We start from the raw sequence: 15,251 nt of genomic DNA on the forward strand, positions 1-15,251 counted from the left end.
TTATTGCATTTAATATAAAAATCTTGCTTTATTCGTATTTTTAACACACTTTACAGTACCGAACAGTGAAATAAAAGAAAAATATACTGATATACTATAATATTGTTTTATATATAGATGTTTGCTTATTAAATGCATTTATTCACAAAATGACACCTCAGCTCTGTCAAGAGGAAAAAACTTTCATAAAAATAATATAATAAAAAATAACTTGGACACATTTTACACATTACAGCAAGATCATTTACAAATATTACAATCATTTCATGTTTTTTCCCTTGAATAATCTTTCTTACTTGTGAACAAACACATGAATTAAAGCCCAGAGAATTATTCTCGGAGGGAGTCAGTCTGCGACAACATAACCTGACAGCAATTCCGATGGGAACCAGCTAAGTAGGCCACCATGGGACGGACATTTAGGCTATCAGGCTAGATAGTGATTAAAAATTACTAAGAAACAGAGGTGGTGATAGTGCTAGAAATGGCCAAGTTAGATAAGGACACATTTATCTCCTTTGGATGTGTCACATCCTATGTGAACACATCCGCTTACATTTGACTTTATCAGCCAAATAAGTTAAATCTCACATGGACAATTAATAGAGAATGACTAGTTTGTTTGATTATGCCTATAGAAAGGGGTTATGTGGGTTTGTGATTTGGCCCAGTGGAATATAATCAACAGGTGACTGCCAATGACCAAGCCACCAGCACAGACTGTACTCTACCTGAAACACACTCTGCATCAAAACCTGATGAAATAAAGTGCTGGTACGAATATATTTGATTTTTAATGACAAATGTGAAAAATTTAAAATATAAAAATGTTTGCACATGTGGAAAAAACCCAATCAGAAAATAAACATTGAGAATGTGGCCTGCAGTGCTTCAGTGGTTCACTTAACAACTTTAAGTGGTTATTCGTCAATTGTCATGACTCGGATAAATTTATAATTTACAATCCCATATTACATTATGTACAAGAGTGGTAATGCTTATAGCTATATCATCAACACATGATTCAGTTTCCAGACCATCCACCAGAATGATATAAAAATAAACTGTACACAAACTGTTCAAAGAAAACACTTCCCATGGTTTTCTTTTCATCATTTAAAAAGAATGGCAGCAATCAATTAATTGAATAATTTCCTTATTTAGAAACAATTGCTACAGTATCGTGTTTGTATGGCAATTAAATATTAATGTTTTTATAGCTTATGACAGAACGAGAAGCCACAAAAACAAAGCAACATGTGGAAAGTAAAAGGCCAATGCATATGGGAATCTTGTATTTAAGCAAGTGCGATAGTAATCCTGGATTCCCATTCCGTCAGATGGAAAGCCTGTGTGGTGGCCCCGCAGCTCTGCTCCATCCTGCGACAGAGCAGGTCAAACACACAGGCTCCTGCTGCACCAAGCAGTGGTGTCTCCAGATAAGCTCAGTTACTGACCTGCAGAAACTTGCTCTTACCTCCAAAAGAACCACAGCTGTGTTCTTTTGTTATTTTTTTAATTTACCCTGTGAAAAACAAACATCTAAGCAAACCGTGACCTATTTAAGCTGTGCTGATCAAATCCTGAACGCCGTTCAACAAGTTGTGGTGATGAAAGTGAGCGAACAATGACACGTATGATGACATATTTAACATCCCGCGATCTCTTACTGTTACTCACACACTCACACAGTTATGAGAACAAACAAACACGCACGCACACACACACACACACACCAACTCCATCATGTCCATAAATCAGCATGTGGTCAGATTTGAACAAAGGACATCCTTATTTATTCTAAACTCCTGCATAATCTTAACTCCAGTTTCTTATTTTCTCCGAACGCCTCCAAATAGCTATAAGATAGTCATAGAGCCGTCCTGATTAAAAAAACAACACATTCTTTACGTTGGTCCGAGCACAGCAACGACAGAACAACTAATTGGCAGCAATGTTTCCCTTTCCCCTCCAAATGCAATGCTGGATACATTGTGTATAGACACACTGATACTCACAGAAATAAGCATACAGACGTGATATAAATATACTAGGATATCTATTATATATCTTATAAATCTACATACTGGCAGGTATGTATCCTGCATCTGACATTAAGGCAAAAAAGCATCAAACATAACAAGGATGATTAGGGACTGCCAGACCTCCTTTTGGCCAAGTCACGCTTCTTTCCCCTGACATTCTGCCTCCCTGATTTTCTTACTCATCTGTATTTCTTCGAATCACTTCACCCACTGAAGTTTCTCATCCTTTACTTTGGCGAGAATTGTTGTGTATGAGGAGACATAAATACACAGTGTAAGTGGGTGTGAGATGGCGAGTGAGAATTTGTTCTGCTGATGAAATAATTCTGTATCCTTTCAACATATTTAGCAACTGTTAAATATAAAATAGGCAAAACGTATGCTTCAAAGCATCACATGGCTTATTCTCAGAAAGTTAAAAAAAAAAATTCTAATAAGAGAAAAAACATAAGCTTGAAAGAGTCCACTGGTGGCTGTGATGGTGGTAGTGATTGCTCTGCGTCTAGAGTTCTGAGTTATTATATTACCAGAAGAGCAACAGAGGAAGACTTACAGCTGAAAAACATATCACCACAGAAACTGTACGTGTGAGATACACACCACAATACCATGAACAGTAAAGAGAGATCTTTAACAAGAGACAATCAAAAATGATAACAAAATCAGACACTCCTGTCCCACAATGCATTGCTTCACGACAGCTCCATTCAGGAAGCTGGTGTTTCAGAAAGGCACAGAGCCATCTTGCACCAGTAGCACTCTCCTTGTAAAGGGAAAAGTGGAATGAGACCTGATGGTCCCTTCATCGCAGCATCTTCCTTTCCTTCGATATCTTCCTCTCTCCTCCTCCAACTCTGTGGATATTCTTATTTTTCTTTCCGACAGAAATGGAAAAAAAGTCATTCGAATGTGTAGCTTTTCTGAGGAGAACAGTTTCTATTGAGATTCTAACAAACATGAATTACTAATACTGACTGAACACTAGTTAATACTCCATTAAGGGATGGCTTTTTCCAAAGAGATTCATTACTGATCAATGTCCCTCATGTAAATGCACACATACAAACATACAGTCGTGTGTGTGTTGTGTGTGTGTGTGTCTGTGCATTTTCCAAAAGAGTACAGGGTACATATGGACTGCAATTGTACTGCATGACTGCTGCATGCAGGTACACGCATTGCATCGGTGTATTCTGCATGACTCGCTCCTGCTTTCTTTTTTTTCTGTGTCACTTCATGTGTGTTTATGTGTGTGCATTCCAGTCCCAGAGTGCTACGCTGTCTTCAGTTGCCCATCATTAAAAGCTCTTCTAAATTCCTCTTAGTCTAAAGTTCATTGTGAAATCAGTCGAAGGACTTGTCACCACTCCAAATCTACAGTTGCTGTGTAATTAACTTCTCTTTAAGCGATTTTAATTTATTCCCTTTTTGAAAAATATATTTAAAGGTCTGTATTGTCATTGCAGTCTTATTTGTTCTTGGTTTGGCCATTGAAAGGATGAACAAGATAATGTGTGCAAGTGAGGAGGGAGATACAGGAGCAGAACTCATGTATCTTCAGCTTGTGAAGAAGAATCTTCCTCATCTTCTACAGGACTTGTGTCAGAAAGTCTGTCCTTTTCAGGCTCCCCACCCAACGGAGCTTTCAGCTCCTCCTCCACCTCTTCCTCCATCGCCACCTCGTCTTCCTCTTCTATTATGTCCTCATTTTCCTCCTCTGCCATTGTGTCTTCCTCTTCCTTCTTTTTACCCTCCTCATCCCCGTGACTGCATTCCTGCAGTGCCACATGGTTTGGCGTGGGCTTGCCACCCTCGTCTTCCTGTTCTCTTTGAGAGCTCTCTTCGAGGGTGAGCTCAAACTGAAACTTGTCTATGCAGGCGTTTAGCTCCTTGTCCTGGCCCACGGGAGGCGGTGAGGGGCTTTGTGGGATAGTGCTCTGGTACCAGTCCCTGTTGTCCTCCAGAGTGTCCAGGATGTCCTGGGCATCAGGGTGCACAAGGTCCCCCCATGTCTCCCACAGCGGGTGGACAATGTAGTCAATAAAGCCCACCTACATCCAGAAAGAAAAAGGAGCATCACTGACATGACATGAGCCCAGTGGTGTTACTTCACTCCCTGCAAATCAGCATTAAAAATGTAGGAGGATGACTGCTGTGATCTGAGCTGATAAATCACTCTGCACTGTAGTTCAAACCCCACCTACAGCATTAACAGTTATCCAGTTGTGTTCACATCCATACATGAATGTTTCCCCCTTCCGATCATTTACCTGACTTTTTTCCACAGACGCAGTGTGTTTATCACACATGGGACTGATCTCCATCCCTCGCTCTCTCTCCTTATCGCCCTGCCTGAAGAACTCCTCCATGATTCTCTCCGTCCATTGTCGATACACGGCCAGAGGTTTCGTAGGATTGCTCAGGTCAGCACAGTGCACCATGTTCCTTAACACCTGCACAAACACAAAGTCACACGTCACACACAATGCATGCAAAAATGAACCACCCTCAATTCAAATATGCATGAGGTTCATTTGCACTGAATCTGCTTTGTCCCTTTGGTTATTGGGCATTTTGCACTTTAAACAGCTTCAAGCAGAAAATGCCAACCCAGCTTTCTGATTACCTCCTTATTCTATTCTTCTACCACTGCTGCTACAACTCCAAAATCCAGTCCTCTGCTGTCTCAATTGTTTTATTTTACTTTTTCCGCAAAATACAAACATTTTCTTGATTTTGATGCTGTAACAAAAAGGTTAGTCATCTTCAAAAGCACTCTCCAACACTGCATTTTTCTCTGGCATCACTTCTGTATGTCTACTTCCCATGACAACATGCTCAAAACTTTATCTTTTAACACACCTGCACTATTCCCCGAATCCCCCCTAACCCGTTCTTATAATGTCAGTTGTTTTGTGACATCTATTCATGTGGACCATCTAGTTTTTCCGATGCTTGAGAAGAACGCTTAACCCACTGAAAACTCCAGACTAGTGTCCTTTCTTTCATTCCTTTCCAAAACTTTTGGATTATCATCGAACAACTTCTTGGACTCCAGTCAGTCAGGATCCAAACTGGCACACAAGACTCACATTGCACTCCTACTTGTTTCAGAAACAGCTGACCTGTTGCTTTACAAACTGTTCGTAACCACCTCCTCCTTGGCAGTCTTGCATACACTGAGACATCTGGGGAAACACTTTCATGTCTCTCTTCCTTCCTTTCCATCACCTTCTTTTTTAACAGCTCAGATTCTTGCTTTGGTAGGTGACACTTAGCTGTAACGCCGTCAGGTTAAATGAGGTAAACTACATCTCTGTCTGGCTTAAATTTCATAGTGCATCACTTGGAAAACTAGAACCAGACAGTGCTGCAGCTCTTTATTTCTGCATAATCTTTAAGAGTCACACAAGATCTCTGTGTCTTCACTGACAAGTAACAAATACATCATCCTTTAGTATGATGCTTGACAACTACCAATCTGGATCATAGACTTGCCAAGGTTTGTGCATCGTGTGGCTCAACCGGCTCAAAAAGCAAAGCCAGCTTCATCTTTTTGGCAGATCCGCTGTCTCTTAACCATCAATAAACATTAACAGCAGGAGAAAGTTGCCACAAATACAAAAAAAATGTAGTTATTGTGGAGCCTACACATGCAACGTACTGCCATTACATTTTACGGAGATGCATGTGAATTATACAGACTAGTTATACATGCAAGTTTTATAGTGCAGACACATCTTAGACCAGGGGTGTTAAACTCATTTTAGTTCAGGGGCCACACGTAGCCCAATTTAATCTCAAGTGGACTGACCAGTAAAATCACAGCATAATGACCTATAAATAACCACAACTCCAAATATTTCCCATTGTTCTAGTGCAAAAAAGTACATTCTGAAAATGTTCACACTTAATGAACTACGTTTTTACAAAACATTATGAACAAACTGAAATTTCTTAAGAAAAATAAGTGAAATTTCAACAGTATTATGCCTCATTGTATCATTTATACATTACAACTTACAGATCACAGTGCATCTACAAAGGCACAAAATCTTTAATCGCAGGTATCTAGAACTGAACAGTATAGTAATTTACTTTATGATGTAATTTTTACCCTTTGAAAAGGCATCCTGTGGGCCGGATTGGATGCTCTGGCAGGCCGGTTTGGCCCTTGGGCAGTACATTTGACACCCCTGCCTTAGACAGTGTTTTACCCAGTTCACTTTCATGACCACAGTTCCATGTTGATCATATATCCCTTTACTCCAACTGTAACCAAACCTATGTTTACATCCTTTCAAGCGCTCCCCAAACATTTTTACTCCGCCATGGAACAGGGCGATGATCGCCTTACGTTTGTCTGTCTGTTTGTCTGTTCGCAACATCACTCAAAAACGGATTTGTATGAAATTTTCAGGGAAGGTCAGAAATGACACAAAGACCAAGTGATTAGATTTTGGCAGTGATGCGGCTTGTAGTCTGGATCCACGGATTTGTTAAAAATTTCTGTATCATTGTGAGATAGCGGCATGACGTCACTGTAACTATGACAATAAGTGAACACTACGTCAGCTGCCTGCTGACGATCACATGATTGCAATCCTACTACAAATCCACCGCTGCGGACTTATCTATCGGAAATCATACAACGACTGAGCAGCCTTAGCGGAGTACTGCACTCTGAGTGCTTTTCTTATTGTTTTTGCAGCACTCTGAATTAACAGAATGTACTTTTTCAGTGCTTCATTGAAATTTGCCTCTTGTCTGGCTCTGGATGAGAACATTTACTAAATGGCTGCACTCTAATAATGTATGCCATTTCCAGAATTTGGTTAAACACTGTAAAATGTTATGGGGTTTTTTTGGAGCCACAGTGAAGAAAAACTGTTAAAATCATGTTACTGTGAAAATTGATGGCATGAACAAAAAATGTTTGCACAACAGCACACAAATTCCCTGACTTCTGCCACTAAGAGTATTGTGGTTAACTTTACACTGATGCCATGAGATTTTTTAAACTTTTTTTTTTTTTTTAAATTCCATTAAGATACAATATTTTCCCTTGATTTCAAAAATAACAATTAATTAATAAGCAACAATTTATCATACATTGTTGGCTATGATTAAATGTTCCCAAGCCATAAAAATGCCTTATCCTGTATTGTCACAGGTGTTTTGGTGGTATATGCATTTTTAAATGTGATCAGAAATTTTCAATTTAAATTCTGGATTAATTATACTATTATAGTATGTGTCTGCACATCACAGCCGTGTTTATACATTGATAAAGAAGAAAATGTTGTTTACAAGCAGCCACAGTTACAGTTAATGTTGATTACAGCAGCAACACCATATAAATACAGCCTATTATTGAACGGTATATTACCTGCAGCCATAGCTGACAGTATTTTAATGTGAATTTCACATTCTACAGTAAAATGCAGAAACTTCTTTACAACAATTATGGGAATTTTGTTACAGAGTACTGTTGATTGATTGTAAATCATTTGAAAATGACAGCCCACCTGTATCCGATCAGTGTAGTGGTCGAGCAGCAGTACTCCAGAACTTGTCACTTTCTTGGTTTCTACCATAGTCTTGAGGTCTGCCAGCAAACTCATGTGTTTAGACATATCTGTTGCCAAAACCTGGCAACGAAATCGACACGAATACATTAGAAGGATAAAGCAGAAAGACAGAGAATACAAAGGCTGTAGGAGATTAAGGGGAGCTGATGAAAACCAGTGAAGAAAGCGGTTATCTTTGTAATACAGACGAAGTGTTCTGGCAAACACTCACCATATCAATGACAAGTTTCCTCAGGCTCTGTCTTTGCCTCTTGCTGAGGTTCTGGAAGATGTCACAGTTGTCCTCGTGAAGCAGCTTGAAACCCACAGCCAGGTGATGGTTCTCCAACACGGACTCATCGTTATACATCAGGGCTAACTCTGAGTCTGAGGGAAGCACCACACGACAAATATGAGTCAAAAACAAACACAGCAACTGCTGCATCACTGCACTTCCCACCATCACAATTAGCTCTAGACTGTCATGGCACCATTTCAAAATGCATAGCGTGCAAATAAATCTTCAGACATAGGTATCTCTATTTAGAAGACAAAATTTACAGACTGACCTAAAAGTAACAGCGATGAAGCAGAATTTTATTTAAGTTATAAACAGCGGAAATTGTTAAAAAGTCTAATGACATATGAAAACGCCACATAGCCATATTTTGAACGTTTATGCTTTCATATATACAGCTTAAACAAATATATCAATCACTAAATATAACTTAATCCTTGATGAGTTGGTTAGCTTTTTTTTTCCTGAAATTTAGGTTCTACTACTTAAATACTTAAATCATATGAAACACTAATTACTAGTAAATTACTAGTAAGTTACATGATTAATATTGAAAATAAGAGTTTAAAAAGAACATTAAGGAGAATTCCCTACAATCAGACAAAAATGAATTAGCAGGTACTATGAAAACAGCTGACCTAGAAAAGTGGCCACACCTAATCCTCACCTAGCGGATTTTAGCAACCCAGTTTATGCCCTCTCTAACATCAGACACTTACAGAGAACTGTTATCATCGTACTTGTTTTTAAACTGCTCCATTTATGGCCCTTTTTGTTTAGATTTACCTCTGACAACTAAACACCATTCAAATCAAGCATATTCAGGCTGATTTTTTCTTGTCAGAGTTTCATGTTTTATAACTTTTGTGCTTCATTTTCACTCACTGGTGTTTATGAGGAATTGGTTTGAAACTCCCGGATGGTCCACGTCATGGATGGCAGCAGCAAATAACGCAGCTAGAATCTCTAGATCAGTGAATACAGCCTGTCAGAGAGAAATAAAAGAGGGAAACTTTCTTTATAGAGTGCCTGGTATTTGTGACACTAACCGTCTATTTGGTGTCTTTGACATTAGTTGACAAATAGAGGTATTTACATCTAGAGCTGGTGTTGATAGCAGTACATGAGTAGACTGAGTGACATCTGCAGCGTGGAGGCTGTTGTGGTAGGCCACGTTGGCATGGTAGTGGTCCTCCAGGGTCATCACATACGTGACGAATGTGTCCACGGGGATCCGAAAGGTCTTCAGTAGATCTCTTTCCTGCAGCAGGGACAGTCCACAGTGGTTCACGGTCACACTCGTGCTACATGTTACAGACTACTGCATAATCCACAGTCTAAGGCCTGCTTCTCTTACCTGGAAGATGGCAAACATTATGCAGCTGAGGGGTCGATTGTTTGAGAACTCTGCCACACGAAAGATATTAAGGCCCCACTTGTTCAAGTCGTTCAGCTCCTGAAGGCGTTGCAGACAATGTTAACACACATTGGAACAAAACTGCAGTATTCTCCCTATTTTACTGCTAGTCCTGATGGAGCATGATGCAAAAGCTGTGGTTTCTTTACATTAGATAGTCGAGAAACCTGCAGTCTCCCTCACTGCTACATGCCTGTTGGTGTACTCTAGTAACTGCCTATGGGAAAACATCTCCTCTAATCATTTTTGCTCTGACCCAAAAATATGCCTTAAAGTGATGTGTGGCATCACATTAGATAGTGTTTGAGGGTGCATTTCTACAGAATGTATATAGAAATGCATATTTACATAAAGAAAAAGAATGTGTTGAGAAGACTAGTAAAAAAAAAAAGCATATTGTTTGTTTTTTGGAATCTTTCATTAGTGTTATGTACTGTGTGGGTTTATATTTGCATGAACTCTGAACTCTTGCGTTACTTTTCAGTCTATTTACCCTGGCTAACGCATCCTCGTGTTCAGTCTTCACGCCGAAGCGAGGCATGGTGGAGTTGGAAAGGCTGGAACTGTGCGTGAGCTTCTTCACACCGCTGATGTGACACATGGGCTTCTCCCGCTCCCTCAAGGTCGGGGACGGGATCTCCACCTCGTTCTGCTTATCTGGAAGGATCAAAAGTGAAAGGTCAGCTGGGGTGGAGATTTACGGAGGGTTGTCCCTGACCTGAACTTGCTGTAGAGATCAGTAACAAATAGATGGAAGGTTTGCTTTACCTAGAAAGGTAGTGGAGATGTATTCTGACACTTGGTTCCCTGAGCGACTCATCTCTGACAAATGGGACAGCTCCCTGTTCAACATCCTCTTGAACTGAGGGGAGGACAGACAGAGACAGAAGTGAGTGACTTGGATAGTAGTTACAATGTAGAAGCATAAAACGTTACTGACACATCCAAAAATAAACAGACATACAGATTGATAAACGTCCAGGATTATTAACATTGCACTTCAGATTCCATTTGCGCCGACACATAACAAGAAAACATCCCTATGATTCAAATATGAGAAAATAAATTATCACCCTCATTTACTAAAGGGTGAGAAAATCAATTATGAATCATTCCTCCTCTTTTTCTCAGATGAGAACAGACTGTTCAATACCCCAACTTGGTGTGCTTACACTTGGATTTCCAGTGATATGCTGCAGTAATATGGTGTGTTCATTGTTCTCTATACATTTACATTGTCAGTCTCAAACTACTAGTCGATGGGTCCGTGTAGCACAGACACAAATGTGATTAAGTGAATACATTATCCATGAAGACAGAAAACGCTGTTCTTGAACATTCTCTCTGCTTTTATGTAATGTTTTGTTTCCGTTGATGAACATGATGTCGGGAAGCTGAATAGTTCCCTGTCAGACAAGTCATGTGAAGGCAGAAAGCGATTCGGACAGACCCCTCAGTCTGTGTCCTACTGACTGATCTTTCACACATAACAATCTCCATGGCAACCAGAGCAGTTGCCGTGGCAACTGCCTCCTCACAGTCAGTCCTTCAGCTTGATGTGAGAACGGTGGCTGCTTGGGTGACAATCTGAGGGAGTAGGCAGGTGTCTCTGACCTTTACCAAGGTTAACCCTCCCCTCCTCTGCCCTCTCCCTCTCTACATCTCTCTGTTGCTTATATCTGCTCCTCCCTCCCTCTTGAGGTAAACAACACTCTCCATTATTGCCTTGAAGTCCCAAAATCCTCCTTCTCTCTCTCACAAGCTCTACTTTGCCTTCCCCATGTTCCACACACTACATGCGTTACCACCATGTCTCACTCTTTTCCTCACTCCCTTTCCATCCCATACTATCCAAACTGATACCTATTACATGACAGACCAAGCAAATAGGTGCTCGAACAGCAAATCAGGCAGAATCAGTCTTCAGGATCTGGGAGAGCTAGTTAAGCCCAGTGGCACACTTAGGCAGCAGGCTCAGCCCAGACCTCCTCCTCTCACTCTTTCTCTCTCGTTCTTTCCTTCCCTAATGCTGTAACGCTGAGTCATAGCTGCCAACCAACACTTCTACAGTGCCAGTCCGAGTGCCAGGACAAACAACACTCTTCCTCTGACACTGACTAATGAAGCAAACATGCAAACACTGTACGGACATGACCGCAGACACACACTCACACACCTGCAAATATGAAGAGCCCAGGAGGGGTGCATCTATTCTTACTGTAAATTATCACGAATCACACACAAATACAAATGCAAACATGTGCCTAAGGTGACAGAGCTCTCTAAACTAAAACCTGCAGGCAAGTAAAACCAAGAATCCTAATTCAACAAAGCAGTAAAGGCAAAAGCAAGTATTTGTTTTGGTAACACAGGGCCAGGATACCACATCAGTTGCACATCTGATGTCTCAAAGAAAACTTCTTTGTAATTTCAGAAATTCTGAAGGGTGCACAATGTTGAATGCCACAATTAAACAAAAGGAAAAGAAACATCTCCTCAGTCTTGAGACAATAAGCTTGTCCTTCACTGACAATACGCTTGACTTCCTTTAGTCTGTATTGAGGCCAGCCTCAGGGCAGCAGAAGAGAGAGAGTCTGTGGGATGTGGGACGCAGGTGTGGAGGATGGAAACAGACATTATCTGACACTGCAACGTACCTGTGGTGAAGACAACTGGACAATTTCACAGAGTCCCAAGGCTAATTCTTAGAATTTTGAACAGATCAATGTATTGTCTAAGGACAGACATATAGAGGTATAGAGGAATGATGAACAAGACTGTTATTGTCCCTTTGTTTACAGTGCTGCTGCAACATGAAAACACTGAGCAGAGTTAATAAATTTGGTTCCTTTATCTACTGTTCTTTCTGAGTGAATTCATGTATAAATTATGGACAGGAACACACTCAAATATTCTGCCTTAGAGTTTCACAAAGCCACTGTCAGACCTACAAAACCTTCTTTTGTCACACTTGCTCTGTATGTGATGAACCTCATGTAACAGATGCTAAGATTTTCCCTTATAAACACATGACATTCACAGACTGTCAAAACCACTGTTGAATTGAGACACATATGGAGTAAACAAATAGATGAGTTGTTCATGCATGCACAGATGGAGCAGTAACACTTGATGAGTCCACAGCAACTATCCAAGATGGCCACTGCCAGGCCAAGCTGTGTGAGCCCTACCTGGTCCCACCAACCAATGAGCCAGGGCCTGGAGCAGGTTTCACAGAAAAGGTCGACTAAGGGCGTTCTGCGCTCCGCTGCCGTCCCACCCCCCTCCAGGACTCCTCCAGCGGTCGCACCGAGGTCCAGCTCTGCCCCTGCCCTCCCCTGCAAGGGGCTGTAGCTGGAGGAGCGGGGCAGCCTGTAGCCCCCTGGTACAGGCGAGGGGCATGGGGACGGCGCCGGGTCAATGGCCTCCACCACACCCATGTTGAGGGTGACTGGGGGTTTGGGCCGATGGCACAGGCAGGAGGTGCGGTAGTAGAGCGGGGTGGGGGCACTGCGGGTGCCCCAGTGGCATGAGGGCGTCGTCAGGGTGTGTGGGGAGAGGCCACAGCCAGTCAAGCCGGGACACTCCAGAGTGACGGCTGCCCCGAGAGGGGCGAAGGAACGGGGGGGGGGGGAAGGAGGGGGGTGAGGGTAGGGGCTGCTGGTGTAGATTGTCCTTGCCTACATGCAGTACCCCCAAGCAGGCCACCCAGTCAGTCCTGAGCCAGGCTCCAGCCTCAGAGTGGTCAGAAGATGAGGGTCCTCCTGATGGGCAGACCAGGAGCCCCCTGGATCCGAATTGCTGTGGAGACTACATCTCATCCCATTTGCTGAGCAGACTGACCCAAATCTACAGTCACTGCAGGGTAGAGGTGGACCTGAGCCGAACGAGTGAAGATGGAGGGAAACAGAGAGGAAGTGAGGGACCGTCTGAAGGGCACAGAGAGGAGCCGATGGAGGAGATGAGTGGCAATGTGAGAACGATATAAACGAAAAAATGATGTCGCGAGAGCTGAGCTGCTTGACAAACAGTAATAAAAAATTTAGACGGTTGAGGTGAGAGGAATGGAGAGACGGTGACGGCAGGACAGAAGGATGACTGTAGTGTCGGATGATGGAGGTAAAGGGAGCTCGAATGACAGCAGGAACATCGGGGAAGGGGGAAGGGGGAGAGCGGATGGTGAGAGCAGGAGGAAAACAAGGCAGGAGAGTGAGGGAGACAGAGACAGAGAGGGATGTAGGCAGGCCTGCAGCAGACGGTCAGGCTGAAGAATCACACCAGAGCTGTGGTCTGGAAAAACAGGCTCCCTCTCCCTGCATCGACTGCCCCTCCCCCACGGTACAGATCCAGAGGCCCGGTCCAGTCCTACCGGTGCATCAGCCTGTCTGATGCCGTCTCACACCGATCCTAGCAACACACAGTCTGTGCACAGGCAGTCAGGCTGCCTCCTGATACCTCCGTAGCCCGGTGCTCTGCTCCAAGTCAATCCATGCCTCAGCTGGCCAAAATGCCAGAGGTCTAATCCTGCTGCTTTAGGCTGCCGTTCCTCCTCCAATGCTCTGCCTCTTGCGCCATTTCCCTGGATGCTGTAGACAGCTCTCGCAAGCTAATCAGGCAGTGTGGCTGCAGGCGCGTGCATGCGTCTGTGTGTGTGTGTGTGTGTGTGTGTGTGTGTGTGTGTGTGTGTGTGTGCTTGCCTCTTTTCAGAGACGGAATGCGCATGTGCAACGAGACAGCATGTACGTCTGTCGAAAATATGTGTGTGAGCGAGGGTGTGAGTAAGAGTGAGAGACTGAGTGGGAATATTCATGTGTGCACCTCCATGTTGGCACAGTGTGGAGGATTTCTGTAGCTTAGTTGTGGCTGCTGAAAGGCAGCAACATATTCTCAGAGACTCTGTTTGCCCCAGGAGGCTTCTCTCTGCTCATTGTATGCACACACAGACAAATGATGTCCTTCATCCCGTTATTTCTCCCTCAGTCCTTTCATCATAAGCATCGCTGATTACAAACATGAACAACCCTGCTGTTTATAAATAGGGAAGTGCAGCATGGGAAGAATTTCTGGAAAAAACAAACAAGGTACAAGATGCTGTCTCTTTAAGGCGGAACACTATTAAAGGAGCATTGCCTCTGTTTCATTGGCTGTTGCCTAAACCACATGGCTTGTGGTCAGAGTGGCAAGCCAATGACTAAAAGGGAAGGGCAGACCCTGCTGCTGTTCGATAGCAACCAAGGTTACAGCAGAGACATCAGCATCAGGACCCATTCCCCCTCCCTCCCATGTCCTCCCCACTCACAGACCGTCACATCCCTCCCTCTCTCCCTCTCTCCCTCTCTCTCTCTCTCTCTCTCTCTCTCTCTCTCTCTCCCCACGTGCCCCCACAAAATACAAATGCATGCATCCTCAAGAAGCCTGCCCATATACAAGCATGAAGATGGATTCATGCCAAATTCAAGTTTTCTAAAGTCCAATACAAGCTAGCTGCACATCTTGCAGCTATAACAACAAATGCGTAACCACAACAACCAGTAATGTCAGTTTAGTTTAACAAATGCCATAAAAACAAACCACCGGGATGGTTGACCACCTATGTGGTACATTATGACCCACATTAATTATTTAATGATGCAGTTGCAACCACAGGATTGAAAATAAACCCAGGAAAGATTTGTTTTCCAATATTTACTTGTTCTGCTTTTTGTACTTCAAGTCTTTTGCTGAACAATATTATGTGAATATGTGTGAAGGTTATATGTGACAGCCATTGTTTTACACACTGCTGCAGATACTCCTTTGGTTCACTTCAACAATTCACCCTAGTGGAGCTCCATTGTTTGTATTTCCAGGAAAGCGGACACTTAAACAGGAACCTAATTTTGTGCGCTGTGTGATACAGCTAAAGCCCAATTACAATCGGA

At 42.6% G+C, this 15,251-nt stretch overlaps 1 protein-coding gene across 3 annotated transcripts in view; it reads right to left on the reverse strand.

The window, feature by feature from the left end:
- Nucleotides 1–15,251, reverse strand: part of pde4a (phosphodiesterase 4A, cAMP-specific) — a 46,462-nt gene continuing 31,211 nt past the window's right edge. For 2 of the 3 annotated variants that reach the window (XM_023279636.3, XM_023279637.3), the window contains exons 7-15: nt 10,099–10,192; nt 9,824–9,987; nt 9,271–9,369; nt 9,010–9,174; nt 8,799–8,898; nt 7,848–8,002; nt 7,574–7,696; nt 4,316–4,498; nt 1–4,096 (exon numbers count right to left, since the gene is read on the reverse strand). In XM_023279636.3, the coding sequence (XP_023135404.1) occupies nt 3,593–4,096; nt 4,316–4,498; nt 7,574–7,696; nt 7,848–8,002; nt 8,799–8,898; nt 9,010–9,174; nt 9,271–9,369; nt 9,824–9,987; nt 10,099–10,192 (1,587 nt within the window). In that variant the 3' untranslated portion in view covers nt 1–3,592. Of the gene's footprint in view, nt 4,097–4,315; nt 4,499–7,573; nt 7,697–7,847; nt 8,003–8,798; nt 8,899–9,009; nt 9,175–9,270; nt 9,370–9,823; nt 9,988–10,098; nt 10,193–12,521; nt 14,567–15,251 lie in introns of those variants that run through there. The other variant, XM_023279638.3, reaches the window with a different exon arrangement.

This window comes from Amphiprion ocellaris, chromosome 19 (assembly GCF_022539595.1).
Source record: "Amphiprion ocellaris isolate individual 3 ecotype Okinawa chromosome 19, ASM2253959v1, whole genome shotgun sequence".
In the NCBI taxonomy this organism is placed as follows: domain Eukaryota; kingdom Metazoa; phylum Chordata; class Actinopteri; family Pomacentridae; genus Amphiprion; species Amphiprion ocellaris.